The 24,875-nt window shown below is 41.8% G+C and overlaps 2 protein-coding genes across 4 annotated transcripts in view; one reads left to right on the top strand and one right to left on the bottom strand.

The window, feature by feature from the left end:
* Positions 1-293: 293 nt before the first annotated feature.
* Positions 294-4,505, bottom strand: serpinh1a (serpin peptidase inhibitor, clade H (heat shock protein 47), member 1a). 2 transcript variants are annotated; one of them, XM_023968498.2, is made up of 6 exons: positions 4,333-4,505; positions 2,305-2,926; positions 2,082-2,180; positions 1,701-1,933; positions 1,082-1,400; positions 294-382 (listed from the first exon to the last, which is right to left on the bottom strand). In XM_023968498.2, exons 2-5 carry the CDS (start codon positions 2,900-2,902, stop codon positions 1,098-1,100), a joined length of 1,233 nt encoding a protein of 410 aa, XP_023824266.1. In that variant the 5' UTR covers positions 2,903-2,926; positions 4,333-4,505; the 3' UTR covers positions 294-382; positions 1,082-1,097. The 2 variants fall into 2 exon arrangements, with proteins under 2 accessions (XP_023824266.1, XP_023824265.1); XM_023968497.2 differs by lacking the exon at positions 294-382 and having other exon boundaries at positions 455-1,400.
* A 6,489-nt stretch (positions 4,506-10,994) lies between these two features.
* The window catches only part of LOC111950690 (glycerophosphodiester phosphodiesterase domain-containing protein 5), a 50,279-nt gene continuing 36,398 nt past the window's right edge, over positions 10,995-24,875 (top strand). Inside the window, exon 1 of one of the 2 annotated variants that reach the window (XM_023968490.2) lies at positions 10,995-11,098. The gene's annotated coding sequence lies outside the window, so the exon portion shown is untranslated. The other variant, XM_023968491.3, reaches the window with a different exon arrangement.

Raw genomic sequence — 24,875 nt, 5'->3', positions numbered from 1 at the left:
ATCTCATACCATTCCATTGTTCCAAAAAAGCATTTTTTTGTGGCAAAACATGACAGTGTTGAGACAGGGCTAGGCTGATTATTCAAAAGTCTTCCACAGATATTACCTTTCTTTCACTCAGAGGTTAGTTAGCTAAAGAGTACAGAGCAGTGCTTTCAGTGCAGATCAGTAAAAAGCCAAACAGAGTAACAAACAGAGGCGCGTCCCCTGGGTCATAGATTAATGTGCTTTGGGGGAGTGAACAACAGGCTAGCACCAGATTGTGAAAAAGCTTGTGAATAAATGTTTTTCTTTTTTACATTAAAGATATTGGAACCCACATGAATTTCACAAACTAAAAATGTGATATTTGGTGACGGGTACACGGTAATCATAGCAAAACCTGTAAAGAAAACAGAAACAGTTTACTTGCTCAGCACATTTGAATGACATTATCACACAATTAGTTATTTTTGGAATAAAGAGTATGAATACCCCGACAATAGTAATTTGATGTTGACTTAATCTCAAGTAAACTGGTAGAAAGGAATAGTCTGGAATTCAAAGTGAAGTGAAACAATAATGAAACAGAGCGTGCATTCAGTTGGGATCCCAGACTGACAGACAGAGAGACAGGAGAGGAAACCCTGAGAGTAACGCTGATTTTATATTTAAGGCAATAGTCTGGGAGATCATACTTAATGTAAGTATCCATCCTGGGATCTGCCCTTAATTAAAATACTCAAACATGCCACGTGGTGATGGTGATTACTAACTAGCCTGGAATCCAAACTGAATATCGCTCTCTATTCAGTTTGGATTGCAGGCTTGATGATGATACCATGTTAAGGTGAAGTTAATGTTTTTTTGGAGTACACAATGCTTTGTTTCTTACAACACAGGACAAAATACACAAAAATATATTTCTGAATCATGCATTGTGAACAACAGGTACGAATGTTGGCACATAGATGATGAAATGGGAATGTACTCTTGAGGTATAAGATGTACAATTCATTTTCTCCCTCTCCTCTCTTTTGCATAGGAAAATACAAACACATACACACACACACAAATGCCTGTGCATACAAAAACACTTCACCTAAGACTCAAAGTTGTTATAATTCATCTCTCATCTTCTCGCCCTTAGGTCGGACCAGTCTGCCGAGGAAGAGGATGGAGTTGGTCTTGGTGTCCTTCACAAGGAAGATGAAGGGATGGTCAGCGTAGAACAACTTGGGGTTTTTCAGTTTATCGGTGCCAAAGATGCTGGTATTGATGGGGTTCCCATCAGTGTCCCACTCCATGGCAGAGGCATGGAAGACGTTGGACAGGTACAGGTCCTTCTTCCCAGAGATGTTGGACAGGTCCGCCTTGGTCTTATCCACAGCCTCTGTCAGACCCAGCTCCCCAAGGTGTTTCTGTGTGTGTGTGTGTGTGTGTGTGTGGTTGTGTGTGTGTGTGTGTGTGTGTGTGTGTGTGTGTGTGTGTGTGTGTGTGTGTGTGGGAGTGTGAGTGAGTGAGAGAGAGAGAGAGAGAGAGAGAGAGAGAGAGAGAGAGTTGTAAAGGAGTTCAGCCACCTAAGAGCATCGGGAATGTGTACTGTATAGTTAGTGTATACTAACATGTTATTCAAACTTGCATCTCATAAACATTTAATAAATGCTTAATAAATGTGGTTTTCACCAATGACTTGTGCCATGTCTAGGATTTTCCAGTACCTGGATGTTGTGGCTGACTTCCATGCTGACTTTTGGCAGAGACACAGCCACAGCCGTCTCCTTCAGCTTGCCCATCCAGTCATCCAGCTGCTTGCAGGTCAGCAGCTTCTCCAGCCTCTCCAGGGACTCCACGTGGTAGGGCATGAAGAACACCAGGCTGGATTTTTTATGGGCCAGGGGTATGCTCAGGATTAAAAGCTTATTCACTGTATCCTCGTGGAAACCATAGAGACCTGCAGGTACAGCCAGTATGAGTACAGACTCAGAGACATTTCTAGAGCATTTCTGTACATCATCCTTCACACTGAAATGAAAACACCCCAGTTCAGTTTAAATATACTGTTTAATATTATGTTGAGGGACATGTTGTAATTGATTAACCTGTGCGGTGCATCATGGGTACACCAACAGTGTGAGAGCGGGACACCAGGAAGCCACGGTTGTCCACCATCTTTTGGTGGAACTGTTCATCCCAATGGGCTGTTCAGATTGAAAGTAAAATACAATTTACAGTAAATTAGTAAATATGTGAATGGATGAAAAAACAAGGCAAAAGAGAGAAGAGTATCTACCAAGTGCTGGTGCTTTGTAAGATCGAACTCACGTTTGAAGAACATTGCGTTGATGATCATGGCCCCATCGGTCCTCTCCACGTCCTTGGTGACCTCGGGCAGCTTGCCGTCGGTGGACTTGGCCGCCCAATCGTTGATGGACTTCACAGCGCTCTTCTTGTCCTTAAAGTTGATCTTAGTGTGGTCATAGTTGTAGTGCTTCTTGCTGCTCTTGACAAAGGCATCTGCGAAGTTGACCGAGCTGGGGCTGTAGATGCGGTTGCTGATCTTCCAGGTGACGTTGCGGGTCTTGGAGTCGCTGACCTCCTCTAGGAGCTCGGCCAGGCCGGCGTGAAGCTGCTCGTCCTTCACCTTGTCAGCACTCAGCACCATCTTTACCTGGGAGGCGGTGGAGGCCTTGCCCCCGAGGGCCACCAGGCCCAGGGAAGAGGCCACCACCACGGGGGAGATGAGGATGTTCTCCAGGTCCTTCTCCTTGACCATGTTCTGGTAGAGGCTGAAGGCCAGGCTGGCGCTGTTGTTGGCCAGCAGGGTGGCGTGGTTACTTAGGACCTTGTCTGCCAAGGCGGCAGTAGCAGCAGAGGCTGCGGTGGCCAGTAGGGCCATGGCTACCAGGTTAGTCACCCACATAGTGTCAGAACGATCATTAAAGACCTGAGAGGGGACATGATAGAGCATCAGAGCAATTACAGAGCAACAGAGTCTCAAATCCTTAGTGTCAGAGGAAAATTAAATGAAATTTGCTCTGGATTTTGAGAACAGAAAACCTTTTGTAGGACTTCTCTCCTTACTCTCGCCAGTGATAGCACGAGTTAAGGAGATAACCCACTTCTCCAACCCGTTGCTGAGATTCAAGTGGAATACCACTCGTCCTTTATTCATCCTGGATGATGCAGAATAGACATGCTGTGTGGTATACTAAGCTTTCATTATGCGGTCTGTAATGTAATTCATTGGTGGAGAATCTGAGAGCAGGTTTGCCCATGCCAAGTTCAAGGCAAGACTCAAGAGCCATGTTTATACTGCAGCTGTAGAACACCTATGATATTTCAATTAAGCTCTCGCTTCATCTGGTGGACCAATCACTTTGTTTTTCTCTTCCTACTCTGAGAAGGAGTGTTGCCCTGCAGGAAGACTACACAGACAAGTGTGCAACAAGATCAGATTTAGCTGCAGAATCTAAACAAAAGGATTGTATATATCCTCTGAGGCCTGGAATGAGTGACCTTTTAAGCAAGTACGGGGTTTCAAATGTTTCACTGTCGTAATAGAAAGTTTGATCTTTCAGCTTGCTCAGGCTGTCATTTCTGTACTATAGGGATGATGTTTTCAAAGCTTTGTTAGAAGTACAGATGATTTCAATACATTCTCAGTTTGCATTATATCTATCGTTTGGATTCATCATTTCAAAAAACTGACCAATCAGCACTGCCACAGTGTGAGAGAAAGTCTATAGGAGGAGGGATATTCAAGTTTACATCATCATCATCATTAATATCTGTCTGAACATATGTTTATAAATTACACAGCTCATTTCCCTCTGCGTAATCGATCGGATGCTTTCTCGAGTCTCGACACTCTCTACCACCATGTAAAGAGAGATGCCCCATGGCAGAGCAAACTGTGCGTTAGATCAGAGCACAAATAGTCTGTTGCTGGGTGGGGCCGTTACTAATAAGATAGGCCTACTCTACAGAGTAGAGTCACAGTTCAAAGCAGCATTGCCACTCAAATGATAATCACTTTTAATTGATCATCACAACATTTTCACTGTTATGTGATCCATTAACTAAGCGTGAACACTGAAGATGGAGGAAGAAGTATGTTTTAGCCTGGCAACTTTTCGCATGCATCTTTTCCATTCAACTGGCCTTCAAAATGCTCAACGACATGAAGCTGTATTCTAATGCAGCACTACATTCTCTAAAGGCATTTTATAACCCTAAGCCCAAAATGGAGGGACCTTTCACATTCCTGGTCAGACATTTTCCTTCAGTTAACACAGTTCAGTGAATATCCCTCCCCCACTCTCACTCCCATCTCATCCCCCTTTAACTTACCAGGCTCTTTCAGCAGTTTTACTCTAGTTTCTCTCTCAGCTTCCACACGGACAGATCTTCAGCTGGTCTATAAACCGTGGGAAATGAATTTCTGGAAGTTGGGAAAATAAGTATTTCAATGAGGTGCAGTGATTTTCCATGCACAGTGAGCTGAGCTGGGCCCTCCCACTGTATCCCATTACTGTGGAGCAGCTATGCAAGAGGGACTTTCCCCCTCCAGGTCCTAAAGCCTGAGACACACTGAGCGCTCATTCACACTGTAGACAGACATCTGGCAGAGTTTCTGTAAAGTTCATAGTTCTGTATTCTAAAATGATGCTAATTGAATATACTGTACACAGTTTTAGACCATGCAACATTATTTACCATAGCCCTACTGCAAGGCTGAAGGCTGAAGAATAATCATTTTTAGGGTGTAGAAAGTACTTCGGTATTATAATTGTTATGATTAGTAAAGTTTGCTTTCTAGTTGTGAAGGTTTTACTGTCCACCTCTTCCTCCCAGTGCCACGTCTGCGGCTGTGTCTGTCTGATTTGCGAGGCTGGTAGCGTGGGATGCAGGAGGGGGATGTGTCCATTCAATGCCTGGCCATGCCAAATTGTTACATTATGCCCTGGTGTCTAACGGCACATAGTTTGATTCTCTTTTCCCAAAAATGGGCACCATTTCTTCCTCTGTGGACATGTAGTATATCCAATTATTCCTTGTCTAAAAAGCACTCATTTAGGCACTCTAAAACATAGTAGTGTTTCTACTGAGCAGCAATAAAGTTTAGGAAATCACTCAACATGCCACAGTAGCCCAGTGTTTGATGCCAAGGAATTTGTGACATCATGTTAGAAATTAGGTCACATGACATTGGCTACGCCTCAGCACTGCTAGAGTGAAAAGGCTATGTATAAGAAGCATGTTCTGTTGATGTTTAGATTAATGAACTACTTACATAGAGCCAACATTGGTCTGAGGACGAAAAAAGTAACCCCACACCACATCTTCAACCTCAACATGAAAAGCATAGCTTTCAGCTACATGTTTAGTGCTTTTGTACTAAACTCAGCAAACAAAGAAATGTCCCCTTTTCAGGACCCTGTCTTTCAAAGATCATTCATAAAAATCCAAATAACTTCACAGATCTTCATTGTAAAGGGTTTAAACACTGTTTCCCATGCTTGTTCAATGAACCATAAACAATTAATGAACATGCACCTGTGGAACGGTCGTTAAGACACTAACAGCTTACAGACGGTAAGCAATTAAGGTCACAGTTATGAAAACTTAGGACACTAAAGAGGCCTTTCTACTGACTCTGAAAACACCAAAAGAAAGATGCCCAGGGTCCCTGCTCATCTGCGTGAACGTGCCTTAGCCATGCTGCAAGGAGGCATGAGGACTGCAGATGTGACCAGGGCAATAAATTGCAATGTCTGTACTGTGAGACACCTAAGACAGCGCTACAGGGAGACAGGACGGACAGCTGATCATCCTCGCAGTGGCAGACCACGTGTAACAACACCTGCATAGGATCGGTACATCCGAACCTCACACCTGTTGGGCAGGTACAGGATGGCAACAACAACTGCCCGAGTTAAACCAGGAACGCACAATCCCTCCATCAGTGCTCAGACTGTCCGCAATAGGCTGAGGGAGGCTGGACTGAGGGCTTGTAGGCCTGTTGTAAGGCAAGTCCTCACCAGACATCACCGGCAACAATGCCGCCTATGGGCACAAACCCACCATCGCTGGATCAGACAGGACTGGCAAAAAGTGCTCTTCACTGACGAGTCGTGGTTTTATCTCATCAGGGGTGATGGTCGGGTTCTCGTTTATCGTCGAAAGAAAGAGCGTTACACCGAGGCCTGTACTCTGGAGCGGGATCGATTTGGAGGTGGAGGGTCCGTCATGGTCTGGGGCGGTGTGTCACAGCATCATCGGACTGAGCTTGTTGTCATTGCAGGCATTCTCAACGCTGTGCGTTACAGGGAAGACATCCTCCTCCCTCATGTGGTACCCTTCCTGCAGGCTCATCCTGACATGACCCTCCAGCATGACAATGCCACCAGCCATACTGCTCGTTCTGTATGTGATTTCCTGCAAGACAGGAATGTCAGTGTTCTGCCATGGCCAGCGAAGAGCCCGGATCTCAATCCCATGAGCACTTCTGGGACCTGTTGGATCGGAGGGTGAGAGCAAGGGCCATTCCCCCCAGAAATGTCCGGGAACTTGCAGGTGCCTTGGTGGAAGAGTGCGGTAACATCTCACAGCAAGAACTGGCAAATCTGGTGCAGTCCATGAGGAGGAGTTGCACGGCAGTGCATAATGCAGCTGGTGGACACACCAGATACTGACTGTTACTTTTGATTTGGACCCCCTCTGTGTTCAGGGACACATTATTAAATTTCTGTTCGTCACATGTCTGTGGAACTTGTTTAGTTTGTGTCAGTTGTTGAACTTGATGGCACAGACCCTCTTTACATACTGTAATGGTTGATAACATCTTGTGGCTTTTGCTCACATTTCTACACATTCTTACAGACCAGTCCGTGATTAGTTTCATTGTGGTAAGGCTGTGTACAGTATATAAAGGGCTATATAGTGCAGTCTCCAACTAAGATCTTATAGGCAAAGGGAAACACAATGTTCTCCATCGTTATTATTATAGAACTTCATAGCTCACTTTGGTTACTGCCTGCAAATTATTGCATGTTAAGATGCATATAAAAATAGCAACAATAGCAGCATGGGAATCTCATCAACATACAGTAGGGAAAAGGGGCAGGAGAACAGGATGTGCATCCGTCTCCATGTTGTCCAGCTTCCTGTGATGGCCTGCCTTTTTCCACATCCAGAAATAACACGTAGCATAGGGGTGGAGACACAGATCATGGAGGGGGGAAAATAAGTATTCAAGAGAAAAACAGGTTTCAGCACCTTAGCTTCACTTACTAAATTAAATTATCTCATTAATAAGGGAGTTAAAAAAAAAAATTGTGTATCAAATGAAGTAATTTTTTGTTTGAGAGAACCATCAGTTATTTTATCCGTAAAAGAACCATCAGTATAGAGCAGGGTTTCCCAAACTCGGTCCTGGGGCCTCCCAGGGGTGCATGTTTTGGTTTTTGCTCTAATGCTACTGCGCTGATTAAAATAATCAAAGCTTGATGATGAGTTGGTTATTTGAATCACAGAATTGACAAACATTTTTTTACTCATGCTCTAAACCAGAGTATCCAAAACTCGGTCCTGGGGCCCCACCTGGGTGCACATTTTGCCTTTTGCCCAAGAGACCAAGTTTTGGATACTCTGGTTTAGAGCACGAGTAAAACATTCTTTTGTAAATCCTCTATTTTGAGAATGGCAACTTCCATATGTTAATATAGCTCACAGTTCTCATGTATTGAAGCAGAGGAGCATCCCCAAGAGACACCTTATTCTTCAGCTGTAAACTATTTTTCAGCAAACCTTAACTTTTCTCTCAAATCTGAGCTTTCTGCTGTGAGGAAGCGGGTCACAGTGTGGGGGTATTCTTCTGTTAGTAATGGAATGTTGCCTGATCTTCGTATGATGCAAGACCTCAGTAACGTTGCCCTGCATGCTGATGCAACCTTCAGCTGTTTTAATATCACCGACTATGGCCAAACCTACTCAAAGATGTGATTTACTGTAACTATGGTACAGTAGTTTAGTGCCTGTCTGGAAGGCGTGAAAGGGTTTAGAGATATTCTGTTATAGTTCATTCTGATCCCATTTATGCAGTGTTCTTCAATCCTGTCCCTGAAGACTCACTGAGCAGGCTTTTGTTCCATCCCAGGACTAACATATCTGATTCTAATCAAGGGGTTAGTTGATATTATTTGAGGAATTAGGTGTGTTATTGCTGGGCTACAGCAAAATCCTGCACACACAGTAGGTATTTTGAATGATGATTGAAGACCACTACACTAATGAATGGAGTTTGTGTAGACAATTAGTATCAGGCATAAATTATAGGTGTAATTTTCATCATATTGCTTACTCACGTAGCCAGTCCTTTCAGATGGTGTGTCTATTAGGGACTAGTTTACATTTGGAACTGGACAAATGTAAAGAGAGGCCCTCAAGTTAGCTGTGTGAGATACAGAAGGCAATAGCATCCTCTGGTGGATGAAAATCATCAAACGAATACAGGAGATGATGATGATTCACCACCAGGGGCTGCCAAGTGCTGGGGAATATTCATGCAGCCACAAGCTCTGTATCTCTCTTGACTAGGATTTAGATATTTGGGGGTTTTCTCCAGTGACAGTCACACAATTTCAATCATAGTTTATAAATCTGTAATAAACAGTTAGAAAACAATCAATAAACTTACAATTAACAGTATAAACTCCTTCTAAACCCCCTTATAAATCAGTGCAGTTAATCTACAGAATAGTGCTCTCAGAGACAGACAGAGACACAGAGAGTGTGTAGACCCACCTAACCTTCTTTGCTCACCAATCTCTGTTACAAGATGAAGTAAATTTCCTCCACTTGTCAGTTACACAAGATTAGCGGTACCTGACACAAATGTCTCCCAAGCCAGGGGTTAATCTGTGGCCTGGAATAGATCTCCTGCTGGATGTCACTCCCTCCCTGTGCCTGGTGTTGGCTCACTGCCTCAGAGCTGTAACAGGGGTTGGTGCTAGATGGCACCTGCGAAGGGCAGCCATCCTGATTCTTGGAGGTACCATAGACATCATCAAGGAGAACAGTTGAAATGCCAAGTGATAGAAATGATTAAATAGTGCAGGACATGTCAATTAAGGCTCCCGAGTGGCGCAGCAGTCTAAGGGATTGCATCTTAGTGCAAGAGGCGTCACTACAGTCCCTAGTTCGAATCCAAACTATCACGTCCGGCCATGATTGGGAGTCCCATAGGGTGGCACACAATTGGTCCAGCGTCGTCTGAGTTTGGCCGGGGTAGGCCATCATTGTAAATAAAAATGTGTTCTTAACTAACTTGCCTAGTTAAATAAATAAAAAATTGAAGCATCGACACCAAATTCACCCTGTAAAAATTACCAGCCTTCATGATTTAGGACTACGATCCAGGGAACCTATGGAAAAGAATTGATCCTTCAGTTATTGAGTCGTTATTGGAAAATGTCCTATACATTGTGCACATTTATTTACCTATCCAATGTGTGGGCCTTATTCTGATTCATCTGATCATATGTCAGATGCTCATTGTCAGTCACTAGCTGCAACCTGGGTCAGGGGTAGACATAACATAGTGACTGTAAATCAGTTACACTCGTATGATATGTTACATTTAATTTGATATGTATTAATTTCTGGATGTCCATCATCCATTGTGTATGATATGGTATACATTCCAATTCGTATGATATGTTGCGAATTGCAATTCTTAAAAATATGTTACAAATTACAATCATACAATATGTTATGATTTAGCAAAACGTATCATATTTTATGAATTCCAATTTGTTGAGGCTAACGTTAGCCAGGTGGCTAGGTGGCTAGCTAGGCTAAGGGTTTGGGGTTAAGGTTAAGGTTAGGCGTTAGGTTAAAGGGTTAAGGTTAGGGTTAGGGGAAGGGTTAGCTAACAAGTAGTTGCAAAGTAGCTAAAAAGTAGTAATTCATTGCTAATTAGCTGAAATGCTAAAGTCCATGATGAGATTCGAACACACAACCTTTAGGCCCTACTTTCGTTTTTGTCTGAAGTAAGTAACCTACTGTCTTATATAACCATACCAAACATAACATATCATACTATATTGAACACACATGGGAACGCAACATGCAACAATTTCAAAGATTTGGCTGAGGTACAGTTCTTATCACGAATTCAGTCAATTGAAATATATGCATTAGGCCATAATATATGGATTTCACATGACTGGGCAGGGGCGCAGACATGGGTGGGCCTGGGAGGGCATAGGCCCACCACTTGGAAGCCTGACCCAGCCAATAAGAACATGTTTTCCCCCACAAAAGGGCTTTATTACAGACAGAAATACTCCTCAGTTTCATCAGCTGTCTGGGTGGCTGGTCTCAGACGTTCCCGCAGGTAAAGAAGCCGGATGTGGAGGTCCTAGACTGGCGTGGTAACATGTGGTCTGCGGTTGTGAGGCTGGTTGGACGTACTGACAAATTCTCTAAAACGACATTAGAGGCAGCTTATGGTAGAGATATGAATATTCAATGGTGGACATTTCTGCAGTCATCATGCCAATTGCACGCTCCCTCAAAACTTGAGACATCTGTGGCATTGTGTTGTGTGACAAAACTGCACATTTTAGAGTGGCCTTTTATTGTCTCCAGCACAAGGTGCACCTGTGTAATGATCATGCTGTTTAGTCAGCTTCTTGATATGCCACACCTGTCAGGTTGATGGATTATCTTGGCAAAGAAGAAATGCCCACTAATAGGGATGTAGACACATTTTTGCACAACATTTGAGATAAATAAGCTTTTTGTGTGTTTGGAAATGTCTGGGATATTTTCTTTAAGCCCATGAAACATGGGACCACACTTTACATGTTGCATTTATATTTTTGTCCAGTATAATTTGATACTCCCGGATTTATGTTTACTATGTTACGTCTAGCCTATGAGACCAGGCTGCTAGTTTCTAAAGCCCATACCCTGAACCAGTGCCCGGCAGAGGATACATAGCCTTTTCGTAACAGGTCTCTCAGTGCGAAGTGGGTTCACTACAGCTCCACCCACACCGTGTCGGACGGATTAAGGTTCTATCCTTTTCTGAGAAGTGTGTAAACCTTCGGTGAGTCACAATCTTGTGAGTTATTTTGTTAGAATTCCAATGAAAATTCACTTCGGACATTGTCATTGGAAATGATCATTCTCGATCGCCCGCGTCTGTAGTTTATGTACCCTAAATGTTATATTTTGTCATTAGATGGTTTGCCGACATAACCTGAAACCTAATTCTCGCGAACCATAAACTTTAGCGAATTATTTGAAGTCGGACGAACCTGCAATAACTTCAACTAGGGGACAAGTATCGGTGTACTATCACGGGAATATGGCTATGGCATATATATCTAATAGGCTACCTAGTTTTATAACTTTTGCTTTGGAGAAGATACGCAGTCGTGGAGGGAAGGTGAGTGTTGACATTGTGTTCAGGTTAACGGATTAAATTGAATATAAACCGACCAATATCACATAGTCTACTGTGTGGCTTGCCTTGTTTACCTGCGATCATTTCATGAGACCTAATGAGACATTGATGACCAGACAGTTGTACTGTAGGGGAGACCGGTGATGGCTGTAACACTTCTGACATTTTTGTCAATTTCTCATAGATTGTTTGAGCTACTACATTCAAAACGTGATAGGAACAGCTTCCATCTGTCTGCTACAAATGGGTATAGGTATTATCTCTCTAAATAAAACCGATAAATTGTGACTTTGTGGAAACATTACCCCACCTTCGGGTCAGTTGAAACAGGGCTTGGGGAAATGTAACAGTTTGAATAAATGCATAAATCACGACATGCAACGAAATATTGATAGCTTTTATTGAAAACATGAGAACAGCAGAATTAATCATGTTTATTATTTTTACATTCCATTAACTGGCCATTCTCAACTAAACTACAACATCTGGATTAAACAATTGGTGTCCCTTATGGAAAAAACAAATGAATTCCACATGTGAACACGTGTGATCTTGTGTGATGACATGTGATTTTATGTGAAGTTGATGTGATCACGTGAAAACATGTGACATTTCACTTGTGAAAACGTGTTTCACATATGAAAACATGTTTTTGGAACACTTCACATTAGATATTGAAGGGGTTTGATTAACTGACACAGGTTGCCCCGGCGGGAGGAGATTTCCCCCAGTGTAACCGGTGTGAAATGGCTAGCTAGTTAGCGGGGTGCACGCTAATAGCTTTTCAATCGGTGACATCACTCGCTCTGAGACCTTGAAGTAGTTGTTTCCCTTGCTCTGCAAGGGCCACGGCTTTTGTGGAGCAATAGGTAATGATGCTTTGTGGAATACCTAGTCAGTTGTACAACTGAATGCATTCAACTGAAATGTGTCTTCCACATTTAACCCAACCCCTCTGAATCAGAGAAGTATGGGGGCCTGCCTTAATTGACATCCTTGTCTTTGGCACCCAGGGAACAGTGGGGTAACTGCCTTGCTCAGGGGTAGAACAACAGATTTTTACCTCGTCAGCTCAGTGATTCGATCGAGCAACCTTTCGGTTACTGGCCCAACGCTCTAACCACTAGCCTACCTGCCTAGTGGTTTTGCTGATGTGTTCAGAGGGTCCCTGGTTCGAGCCCAGGTTGGAGAAGGACAGAAGCAAAACTGTTACATTGATGCTGTTGACCCGGATCACTGGTTGCTGCAGAAAAGGAGGAGGTCAAGGGGGGAGGGTGTGTAACTGGTGTGAAATGGCTAGCTAGTTAGCGGGGTGTGCGCTAATAGCGTTTCAATTGGTGACGTCACTCACACTGAGACCTTGAAGTAGTTGTTTCCCTTGCTCTGCAAGGGCTGCGGCATTTGTGGAGTGATGGGTAACGGTGCTTTGTGGGAGGCAGTTGTTAATGTGTTCAGAGGGTCCTTGGTTCGAGCCCAGGTTGGGGTGAGGAGAGGGACGGAAGAGATACTGTTACACCAGGTAAAAAGTGATTGCGTTCATTTTGGAACTAGGTTGCCTCCCGGGCGTGAGCCAGGTGCCCTGTTCAAAGCCCATTGCGAAGTCGGCTCAAAACAAAAGTGACGTAGATTAAGCACACAAATATTCTCAAGACATTTGTTTTACCAGTCTTCAGGATGTCACGTGATGGTCCCAGATAGTCCCAAACCATTATAAGTAAAGTAATGGTATGGTGGTTTTAAAGTAAGTGGTACGCTGTTCCATCTCATATAACCCCACCTGGGATTTGGACTCCCAGTTTCTGGATTTTAGGTGTGCTGATCTTTCTGCTGAGCAATAATGTCTGTAGCATTCCCCTACACATTCGATGCCTATAATAAATCTATGCACAGAGTGCCATCTGCACTGCTCTTTTAGTTAACAGTTCATCTGACTTTTCTCTCATCGTTGATTTAATTGACTTATTTCAGCAATTTGAGGGTATTCTGTATAGTTGTCTAATGTTGTTTCAATGTTACTCCTGAATTACTATGAGAAATACAATATCATAGTTTTTCTTGAGCGTATATTTAACAAAACTGAGATTTAATTTGAAGTCCAAAGTGCAGGAATACAGGTGTGGTGGCATAGCATAAATATCATAATGCCGGCAACCAAGAAGTTGTGAGTTCAAATCCCAGATGATGACACATTGAATAATAATTACTGTATAAATATACAGTTGAAGTCGGAAGTTTACATACACTTAGGTTGGAGTCGTTAACTTGTTTTTTAACCGCTCTACAAATTTCTTGTTAACAAACTATAGTTTTGGCAAGTCGGTTAGGACATCTACTGTGCATGACACAAGTCATTTTTCCAACAATTGTTTTCAGACAGATTATTTCACTTAATTCACTGTATCACAATGCCAGTGGGTCAGAAGTTTACATACACTAAGTTTACTGTTCCTTCAAACAGCTTGGAAAATTCCAGAAAATGATGTCATGGCTTTAGAAGCTTCTGATAGGCTAAATTACATAATTTGGAGGTGTACCTGTGGATGTATTTCAAGGCCTACCTTCAAACTTTGCTTGACATCATGGGAAAATCCAAAAGAAATCAGCCAAGACCTGGTTGATCCTTGGGAGCAATTTCCAAACGCCTGAAGGTACCATGTTCATCTGTACAAACAATAGCACACAAGGATAAACACCATGGGACCATGGTGTTTATCCTAGCCGTCATACCGCTCAGGAAGGAGACGCGTTCTGTCTCCTAGAGATGAACGTACTTTGGTGCGAAAAGTGTAAATCAATCCCAGAACAACAGCAAAGGACCTTGTGAAGATGCTGGAGGAAACGGGTACAAACGTATCTATATCCACAGTAAAACGAGTCCTATATCGACATAATCTGAAAGGCTGCTCAGCAAGGAAGAAGCCACTGCTCCAAAAACGCCATAAAAAAGCCAGACTACGGTTTGCAACTGCACATGGGGACGAAGATCGTACTTTTTTGGAGAAATATCCTCTGGTCTGATGAAACAAAAATAGAACTGTTTGGCCATAACGACATGTTTGGAGGAAAAAGGGGGAGGCTTGCAAGTCGAAGAACACCATCCCAACCGTGAAGCACAAGGTTAGCAGCATCGTGTTGTGGGGGTGCTTTGCTGCAGGAGGGACTGGTGCACTTCACAAAATAGATGGCATCATGAGGGATGAAAATTATGTGAATATATTGAAGCAACATCCCAAGACATCAGTCAGGAAGTTAAAGCTTGGTCGCAAATGGGTCTTCCAAATGGACAATGACCCCAAGTATACTTACAAAGTTGTGGGCTAAATGGCTTAAGGACAACAAAGTCAAGGTATTGGAATGGCCATCACAAAGCCCTGACCTCAATCCTATAGAACATATATGGGCAGAACTGAAAAAGCGTGTGCGCGAGCAAGGAGGCCTACAAACCTGACTCAGTTACACCAGCTCTGTCAGGAGGAATGGGCCAAAATTCACCCAACTTATTGTGGGAAGCTTGTGGAAGGCTACCCGAAACATTTGACACAAGTTAAACAATTTAAAGGCAATGCTCTCAAATACTAATTGAGTGTATGTAAACTTCTGACCCACTGGGAATGTGATGAAAGAAATAAAAGCTGAAATAAATAATTCTCTCAACTATTATTCTGACATTTTCACATTCTTAAAATAGTGGTGATCCTAACTGACCTAAGACAGGCAATTTGTACTAGGATTAAATGTCAGGAATTGTGAAAAAGTACGTTTAAACGTATTTGGCTAAGGTGCATGTAAACTTCTGATTTCAACTGTACATACACAATGTAGTCAAATATGTAAACACTATGTTAAAAGCACTGTGGTGTCACATGTGAAGTGTTCTAAAAACACGTGTCTTTTGTGTGTGTGAATGAATGTTGGACATGTTCACTCAAACAGACTCATTGTTGTGACAGTGGTATGGTAGTCCTGGGGTACGGGCTTGGTGGGTCCATCAATTTCATTCCCAGCACCCAGACCTCCTTAGGCGGGTCACAATTAATCTTGACCCTTGCAGCCATTAGCTATCTTCAATTTATTTACATGTTCAAACTTTAGCATTGTTAACTTACATCAAATATATCTACACACACTGGTTATAAACCTGATATAAGTTTGGTGAATCTAACGACAAAGCAGGTGATGCCAGCGCAAAAACAAATTTGGTCAAAAAATATAATTTCTTACCTCAAAATCAGATTAATTTCATTAAAATCTATCACAGGGTCTTGCTTCTTCAGATGAGGGTTGAGGACTAAACTGACCATGTGCACAGTGAGTCACATGATTCTAGCTTGTCCCTGATTAAACATATTGAGAGTGTTACAACTATCCTGTGTTAGAACCATCCCAATGTCCCCGAATTGATTTAAAACATGTTAATTGGCCTAGGTCAGGTAGCCCACAGTGGCTGACCAGACCTGGACTGTTTAAAAAGGATTTAAAATAAATAAGAATTCACAATATCACATCATCATCAACATCATCCTACGGTACCTCATTGTATAATTTCTCACTGTACATGAAGTTGCACTGATACCTAGTTAAACAATTGTATTCACTTGCATAATTACCAAATAACCACACAGTAACTGTACTAGTAACTAATGCTAAAATAACTGGCCCAGTTGCTTCAAATCTAGTTTAATATTTGTTTTATACACCTTGTCTGAAAGTACAGTTTAGGCCTACAGCTGAGTAATTACACAATGGTTACAATATAGTTACAGATTGCAGAAGGGCAACTTCATGCAAAATGTTTCCCAACTCCTGTCTCCTGATCTATAACCAAATATATAAATGAAAGGCCAAATGAAGAAATAGCCAGTAAAGACATAAATGCAACCATCTAGCTTGGTATTTGAATACAATAAAAATATAGGCCTGTTTTGACAGTTTTACAGTCTAGTAGGTTATATACTGTCTGAAATCTTTTGAGCAGGTGTTGGACAACCATATTGTGGTGTGGTTCTCTTCCTATCTTTGTCTTGTGTGTTGGTCAGTAATGTATTCAGGTTTAGAGAGAAGGTTGGGATGAGCTCTTAAGTTATCACAGCAGCCAAATGCACCACGGCAGTTGTAACATCTCAGTCATAGTAACTCTAGGGTCTCTATTAAATGAAATTGTCAGTCTTTTTGCGTTTGATATTCTGGTAGAGAWATTATATAGTCACTGCATTTGTAACAACACTTTCCAGACTGTTGTATCCTGCTTTTCCCAACATACGTCATCATGAGGTTATTATCTGTCAGGTCTGAATCATCATTAATGATTGAATGATTAGGCTGCTACTTGGGAGACTGCATAAATGATCAAATGCTGGCCAAGAGGTTATACAGCTTTGCTACTGAGGAACATCTAATTCAGCCATTAAAAGTCACATCCTCCCACCATCTGATAAAGTCAGGTACATAAGTGTCAGCAAAGGCTATTTCTGGCACCAGCCACCCAAGTGATGATTGATTTGACATGTATGGGTCATGTCTGAAGCCATGTTTTCACGATGAGGGCAGTAGTAAATGTGTTATGTCCTCCCATCCCTTTGATGAGTAGCTAATGAGAACGTTGCTCAAACCCTATTGTGGGGCAGTGAATACACTGAATGAGTGATCCAGGGATGAATAATTCGTGTGATATATTTTTCATGAGGGAATGAATGAATAATGGAGGAGCTTGGAAATAAGTGACACTGACCGATATAAAGGGCTAATTTTAGACATATCCATGGCTGAAACTCAGTGGATTATTCTATGAATAACTATGGGCTGATGATTCTAATGACACAGGCAACTTTGTAATGTGCTGTCATCTGAGAGGCCAATTCTAGAACATTGCTGTCGTCAGAGAGGCCCATTCTAGAAAACTGCTATAGACCCAGTCAGTATTAGAACATAGTGACACTGCCCAGCTGTGGGGAAAACAACATGTGGTTACCTAGGTTACCCCAGTGGCTCACTGCAAAAGCTTGACCTTTTTCAAGCGCAATTTTCTTGTTTTCTGCTAGTTTTAGTCAACTACAAAACTACATTGAAGAAAAGTACATGTCTAAAGATTATTTTCAACATCGGCTGCTCCCTAGCATTCTCACTACTTAGAAAAACGTAATATTGTAGGGCTTCCCTCGTGCCCCTGTTCAAGAAAATGCTAGACCAGAACATTAAAGTGGAACTGCCAGCGTTTTAATTACTTTGCCAATATGAAACAAACAGACAATCATAATATCAGTCAAAAAGATCAAAATCCCAGTTCATGCTACAAAACCAACTTTATAAGAGGTTTTAAAAATAGGTTATATTTGACTCAACATTCCATGGTGTACACTAAGGCAATGTTGGCAGAATAGAGGGATGCAGTTCAATGCATGATTTAATATAATTCACCAATACATTTCTTGGTAGTCCAAAAAATATTGCTATCAGGTTGTAAATCACAGTTGGCCTGGTACAGTGTTTGCTGCCTCCATTCGGGAGGCACTGTTTCAGTTTCAATGACTCAATATTTTGGACAAAAATTGACGAATGTAACTAAGGCTGGGAATGTCAATACAATCAAACTAGCAAGGACAATGATCACAAATTAGTCATAACGTGGCTAATAGGCTAGCATATCTACAGTTGAAGTCGGGAGTTTAAATACACTTATGTTGGAGTCATTAAAACTCGTTTTTCAACCACTCCACAAATTTCTTGTTAACAAACTATAGTTTTGGCAAGTCGGTTAGGACATCTAATTTGTGCATGACACAAGTAATTTATCCAACAATTGTTTACAGACAGATTATTTCACTTATAATTCACTGTATCACAATTCCAGTGGGTCAGAAGTTTACATACACTAAGTTGACTGTGCCTTGAAACAGCTTGGAAAATTCCAGAAAATGATGTCATGGCTTTAGAAGCTTCTGATAGGCTAATTGACATAATTTGAGTCAATTGGAGGTGTACCTGTGGATGTATTTAAAGGCCTACCTTCAAACTCAGTGCCTCTTTGCTTGACATCATAGGACAATCAAAAGAAATCAGCCAATTTGTAGACCTCCAAAAGTCTGGTTCATCCTTGGGAGCAATTTCCAAACGCCTGAAGGTACCACGTTCATCTGTACAAACAATAGTACGCAAGTATAAACACCATGGGACCACGCAGCCGTCGTACTGCTCAGGAAGGAGATGCGTTCTGTCTCCTAGAGATGAACGTACTTTGACCCAAGTTAAACAATTTAAAGGCAATGCTACCAAATACTAATTGAGTGTATGTAAACTTCTGACCCACTGGGAATATGATGAAAGAAATAAAAGCTGAAATTAACAATTCTCTCTACTATTATTCTGACATTTCACGTTCTTAAAATAAAGTGGTGATCCTAACTGACCTAAGACAGGGCATTTTTACTTGGATAAAATGTCAGGAATTGTGAAAAACTGAGTTTAAATGTATTTGGCTATAGTGTATGTAAACTTCCGAATTCAACTGTTACGTAATTCCCAAACTTCTAAGAATTTATGAAAACTTGAAAATGACCATGACTGACTGCCTTCATTTGTCTTCTGTAGCAACATTTGATATTGTGTTTTTTACATTGGGTAAAAGTAGAGACTCCGAGCTAGAAAATGGTATATCATATACTACAGTTGAGGAACCATGTGAAAGTAATTCTGCTTTGAAAGTTGATGAACTTAAATGTTTTGGTACCTACTGGAGAGCTCTTCTTTGTCTACACCCATTCAGTATCGTTCACACCCTCTTAAGGTTTAGTTCCATCCATCTCTTCAATGATTCACATGTGAAGCTATGTACTAAACAACCAAAGAATTCAAGACTAATGGCTGTCTTATACTGCGGGTGTGTTCGTGAATTTAATCTGGAGTGCCAGAGTGAGCTCTGGGTGTTTGTAAACTAAGCGTTGTCAGATTGTCAGTTCGTAAATTCAGAGRATTTCGCTTTCGGAGGAGTAGGGTTGATCCGAGTGTTCTGACCTAACAGCAGTCAAGCACCCAAGCTAACTTGCTAATGTTGGTTAGCTTGCTAGCTACTTCCAGACACAAATGAGAGAACAGTTCATTACGACCATATTACACGCCCTAGCAGAGCTGGTTAGGCTGTTTTTATGTTATCCAGAGCGTTGGTGACGCCAACTGTGCTGCTGGCAAAAATTAAATCACCCTTTTTTGCCAACATTTATTGACACTGGCCATCTTAAACGGGTGTTGAGTGTTTGTAAATTTGTCAGTTATTCTGTCACACTCAGACGAAAGTGTACTGAAATCAGAGTAGATAGCCAGAGCGAATTTACCAGCTACGTCTATCGGTAGTTGTTGCAGTGACATCATAAACATTCTATTGAAATAGTTATTTGCATAGTGTATACGTATTTTGTTTAGACATGTAGCTAGCTAAACAATGAAGCATAATCCCAACTCATAACGTTACTACCCTGCATAAATCTGCAGGTAGCTAACCAACCAGGTTCAATGTTAAATAGATAACATTAGGCTATAACTAGCATTTCAAATAGCTCTGAGATACGAATAATATTAGTACACAGATAATACGTAACGCTAACTAGCTAGCTAGCGAACAGTACACTAACTTGAAATGAAAACAACTTTCTGACAAAATTAGAAACGTATAATATCTGAAAATGTAGCTAACTAGACTCTTTTACCAATATATCTGGACGGACGCTTCTCCCTCTGTCACAGATGCCATGGTTGCCCTTAGTTTGAAGATGTAATCCGGATAGGTTTTTTATACAACAGCCACAGAAGTGTGTTCTCTTTTTGACTCCGTCTGCATATTTGCAATCAAACGCCAGAATTTGCTCCATCTCCTTAGGTATCATCCTCTAATTCCACTCATTTCAAAACTCAGTCCTCCAGAAAGTGGAGCGCAACACTTATGCAGTTATACTACGTGATATCTTTAAAAAAAAATCTGCGTTAGAAAAGATTACCTACACATACTGACCAGCTCATATTATAGACAGAAAGTGCTACATGGCAGACCAATCCGAACTCATCTCTCGGCATGTCCAGCCCCCTCATTATCTCAGCCACTCATGGCTAGCGGGAAGTTTGCTGACTTTTTCCATGAATAAACCAACTGGGCCTGTAATTTTAACAATTGTATTTGTAATTTTGATTTGAAAAAAAGAAGTTTACATTCAAATGGCGCTCCTGTGAAGTAGTGATGCGCTACATACCCTTAGTTTCCTGAAACGAGTCACATATCTAAGTGCTCGCTTGTCAGAAAATGTTTTAACCTTTTCACAAGTACCAACAAAAGAGTGTGATCATTCTACAGTGGTCCCTGCAGCGGAAGCTCAGTCCGGTTTGATTAGAACGCTTATTTAGATTATTGCGTCAATCGAAACTGGACAGTCAGCATTTGAGCTAGCCACACTGTTTTTTCACAGAAACATTTTGCACAAACACAGTCCTTATAAAATGATGTCCTGAATGTGACAAGTTTATTTTTGGATGCCATGTTCAGACATTCACAGAAGTACCAACAGCATACACAGTCATCCAAACCGGAAAATGTAAGCTACATTAGTCCTAGCGCTAACTGAAGAAATATTGACATAACACTAGCGGTGATATTTAGATAACGCTCAGCTGACAGAAAACACAATATGAATTAGTTAATGGCAATTATTATTTATAATTCATCACATCACGGTTGAGCTCAACATTGATCTAAATAATTGAGTAAAACAATTATTGGGTAGTTTGTGCACGCCGCCATGTTTGTTTTTTGCGTTAACCAAGGATAATAAGAGGAGACAAGATGAGTTGTCTGTTTGCAGTACGCGTGTTGAAGGGGGTGTGTCGTCTACAATCATTCACTTCCCTTCATTCACTTCCGGAAGTTTACCCGAAAGATGAGTGAACCATTCCTTCACCTCATTATAACATCTTTGGTCTGACAGACTTTTACGTGACACCCAGAATGCATTGTATAATGTCAACAAACATGGCACCACACATAGCTGGCAAATAGCTTAGCATTAGCTCATTATGATCAGTACAACCTTCAAAAAAGTATTTTACATACATCATAGGTGTCCGTTACAATCTATGTAATAATTGTCACCAGTACTTGAAAACGTGAATAAAACTGTAAATATATTATGCTCCATACATACATAATTCATGCTACAGTAGAAACGACAGCATGATATACAGAAAATAAGGCACTTACTTTGATAGGAAAGCACACTTGTCCAAAGTTATTATTTGAAAGGAAAACAACAATGGTGGCAAAGTGAGCACCKGCCAGAAAATGTGCCAGTTCGTGCAAGTCTGCATACTTGATGTGTGGACAAAATGGGTAAGGGCTGTCCTTGAAGAGGGAAAGCCTCAAACATAAATTGTCCGCAACACTGAAATTGGCTACTTCCCTATGTGAATTAATGAGGCGAAACACACCTCAATTCAAACTGTAGTTAGAAAATACAACTTGTTAGAAAATAATTTGAAATTGACATGTTGAAACAGCCTATAGATAATTAGCAGGCAGTGCGTGTTAACTGTCCTGTTGCGTCACAATCACATTTTGGAACAGTGAATGCATTCTGACATCACGTACATAAAACAACTCCCGCTGGGGCGATCGTTAGAGATATTTGGAACTCGCGTATGAAAAGGTTAAAAAGTGTAATATTCTTCCTGAGGGTGTATATGAACAGATTTTTATAAGATTTCATGTTGCTAAAATGCTGTCAGTTCCACTTTAAATGGGCCAAGACCAACAACACCAACAAACAGACTATACAGCTACACGTAGTGAGTGGAGTTACAAACGGACTGTACTAAACAAGTTAAATATCTTACCTGTGATGAAATGTTTTCCACACACACAGCTTCGTGTAGCCTACTTGGACACCGAGTCCCCACATTTCCCACTCTCCCACACCGAATAGCCTGAAGCCACAGGGCTCTTCTTGCAAGCTCTATGTCCCTACGTGGGAGCATTGCGAACCGTAGGTCGGGATTATTTACCTGGCTACATGTACATTGTACAACACAGCAGCTTTTCTGCATTTTTTGTTATTTCGGTATAAAATCAATGACGAAGTTGCCTCTTTTACAATGGAGGTCAATGGGGGGAATTATTGCGTGAATACCGACTGGGACTATTGTTTGAGGCCAATTCTCGCAAACTGCTGTGGTTTTAGAGGCCATTTATAAAATACTGATACCGTTTGAGAGGATGGTTCTAAAACATTGTCTGAGAAGCTAATTCTAGAACAGATTGTAAAGGAAGAGAAACACCCAGAGAGACAACCAGAGTCTTCTTAGGTAGTTGTGGGCTGCCTCTCAAATAATCATAACAGATTTCCTCCATGTCTCCTCCGTGTCTCCTCCATGTCTCCTCCGTGTCTCCTCCATGTCTCCTCCATGTCTCCCCTCCATCTGCACTCTGGACAGAAGAAAATAAGTTCCTCTACTGTAAGGCTTTCACTTGGCTTGCCTTCACATACTGGTGCAGGTGGAGAAAAGGAGACAACCACTTTAAATGATTGAGACGCAGCCGTGGTGGTAGGTAGCTTCAAGGAAGGCAGACTCAAAAAGGAGATGAGAAGAAGAAGCCACTTTAGATGATTCAGATGCCGCCATGATATATTTTTCACCAGGGAATGCAGACTGAGGAAAGACATAATGACACCCCAACAGGAAGGAAGCCCTGTCTCTTCACTTAAGTCCCTTGGGCTGTGGACATATAAAACCACAAACAGCTGAGGAGGCTGTCGAGGAAAATATGTCACAGGAAGTTTAGGGGCCAGTCAGTTGGGTGGCTCTTCTGCATGGTTATTATAAGTTGCTAGGATGACGTTAAAACAACTGGTGATAGAGACACTCAGGTCAGTAGACTGAGAACTATACTGACATCTCCATCCCTCACAGGTGGAACTAGACATTGCCTTATGATAGTGTGTGTTGTTGATAGGTTGTCTGTCAATCAATGTCCCACTTCCGGCATTAAATTGCCACGGATTTTGGAAGTTTTGTTTATTTATTCCAGGAGAAATAGGAAAACCACCATTGCACGGCAGCCCACACCTGCAAATGTTGCTCTAGTTTTGAACAATTTATTAAACTTACAACTAACTCTACACCCCTCTCTGTTATTTGCCAGTTGTTTTGTGATACACATCACCCTGTCTCCTGCCTTGTTTCAGGTTGTTTTGCTTTTCTCTGTTTAACCCTGGGCCACTTGTTCCTCAGTACCCACTGGGCACAGCCATCAATTCGACGTCTATTTCACGTTGATTCAACGTCATTTCGTTGAAATGTCGTGGAAACAACGTTGACTCAACGAGTGTGTGCCCAGTGGGTAGCTACAGAAAGGTCCCAGTTATGAAACTCCCTGCAGCGATCCTTTAAAGTCTTACTATCAGAGATTTTTTTTTCCTGCCCAGGGTCAATGTTTACATTCCAAATAGCTTGAAAGGCTTTGTTATAGTTTTTTTCCAGTTAACTGCATCAACCATTGGCAGTTTGATATGTTAAACCCCAAAGAGTGCTTGAACTTATTGCAAAAAATAACCTAGTCTCTGTTTAAGGCAGTTTGATTGATTGTAAGGTATGAGTGTTTTTTTCGGCTGACACTTCATCCCTCTAGCACCTGTCCTTCTGTCTATTTGACACCTATTCAGAAGAAAAAGTAAGGCCTTTACTTTTGTGTTCAACTATTCATTTGAATGGAACAGCTTAACAGAGAAAAATATTTAGCCTGTCATCAGATTTCTTGTTCTGAAAAGCCACAGTGTGTCAATAGGGGGGTGACCTGACCTGGGTAAAATCTTTCCCTTGTGATGGAAGGCTGAGCAGCCCTGCGTGACCCTCTCCTGGGGGCCCGTCCGGGATGTGGACTCTGGCAGGGTGCCCACGGCCCAGCTCCCCCCAGCATGGTGGGCCACTCTGGGCTAGGTCTCCAGGAAGTATCTCCCCTGGGCTGGGGTGTTCCCATACAAGTCAAACAATGAATAAACAGCGATTGGACCGACGCGGATCGCGGATTTCTCTCTCTGTCTGGGCCTTGTTATATGAATTTAGGTCGCCAGTGATTTACAAACAATATGTCCCCAATTAGTCCCCAGAGAGAGGTGGAATATGGTACATGGCCTGGGATAGAGATGTAACCTCTAAAGAGGACATGATAGTAGGGATGTAAAGGGCATGTATCATGATGGAGACAAGGCAGTGAGTTATCCGGTTTAGTTATGTTTAATAACTCTTATATTAACAGGCAGTCCACAGAACTACTATCTGCTAGTTCTCATTGCTAGGTTAGTCTTATTAGCGTAGTCCGCTAGGTCAGTCACATCTGGTTATGATGATGACACGCATAACCAATGATGGAATTTTGGATGACAGTTAT

Source organism: Salvelinus sp. IW2-2015, linkage group LG23 (genome assembly GCF_002910315.2).
Source record: "Salvelinus sp. IW2-2015 linkage group LG23, ASM291031v2, whole genome shotgun sequence".
Classification (NCBI taxonomy): domain Eukaryota; kingdom Metazoa; phylum Chordata; class Actinopteri; order Salmoniformes; family Salmonidae; genus Salvelinus; species Salvelinus sp. IW2-2015.
This window is presented reverse-complemented; position numbering and strand designations above follow the sequence as displayed.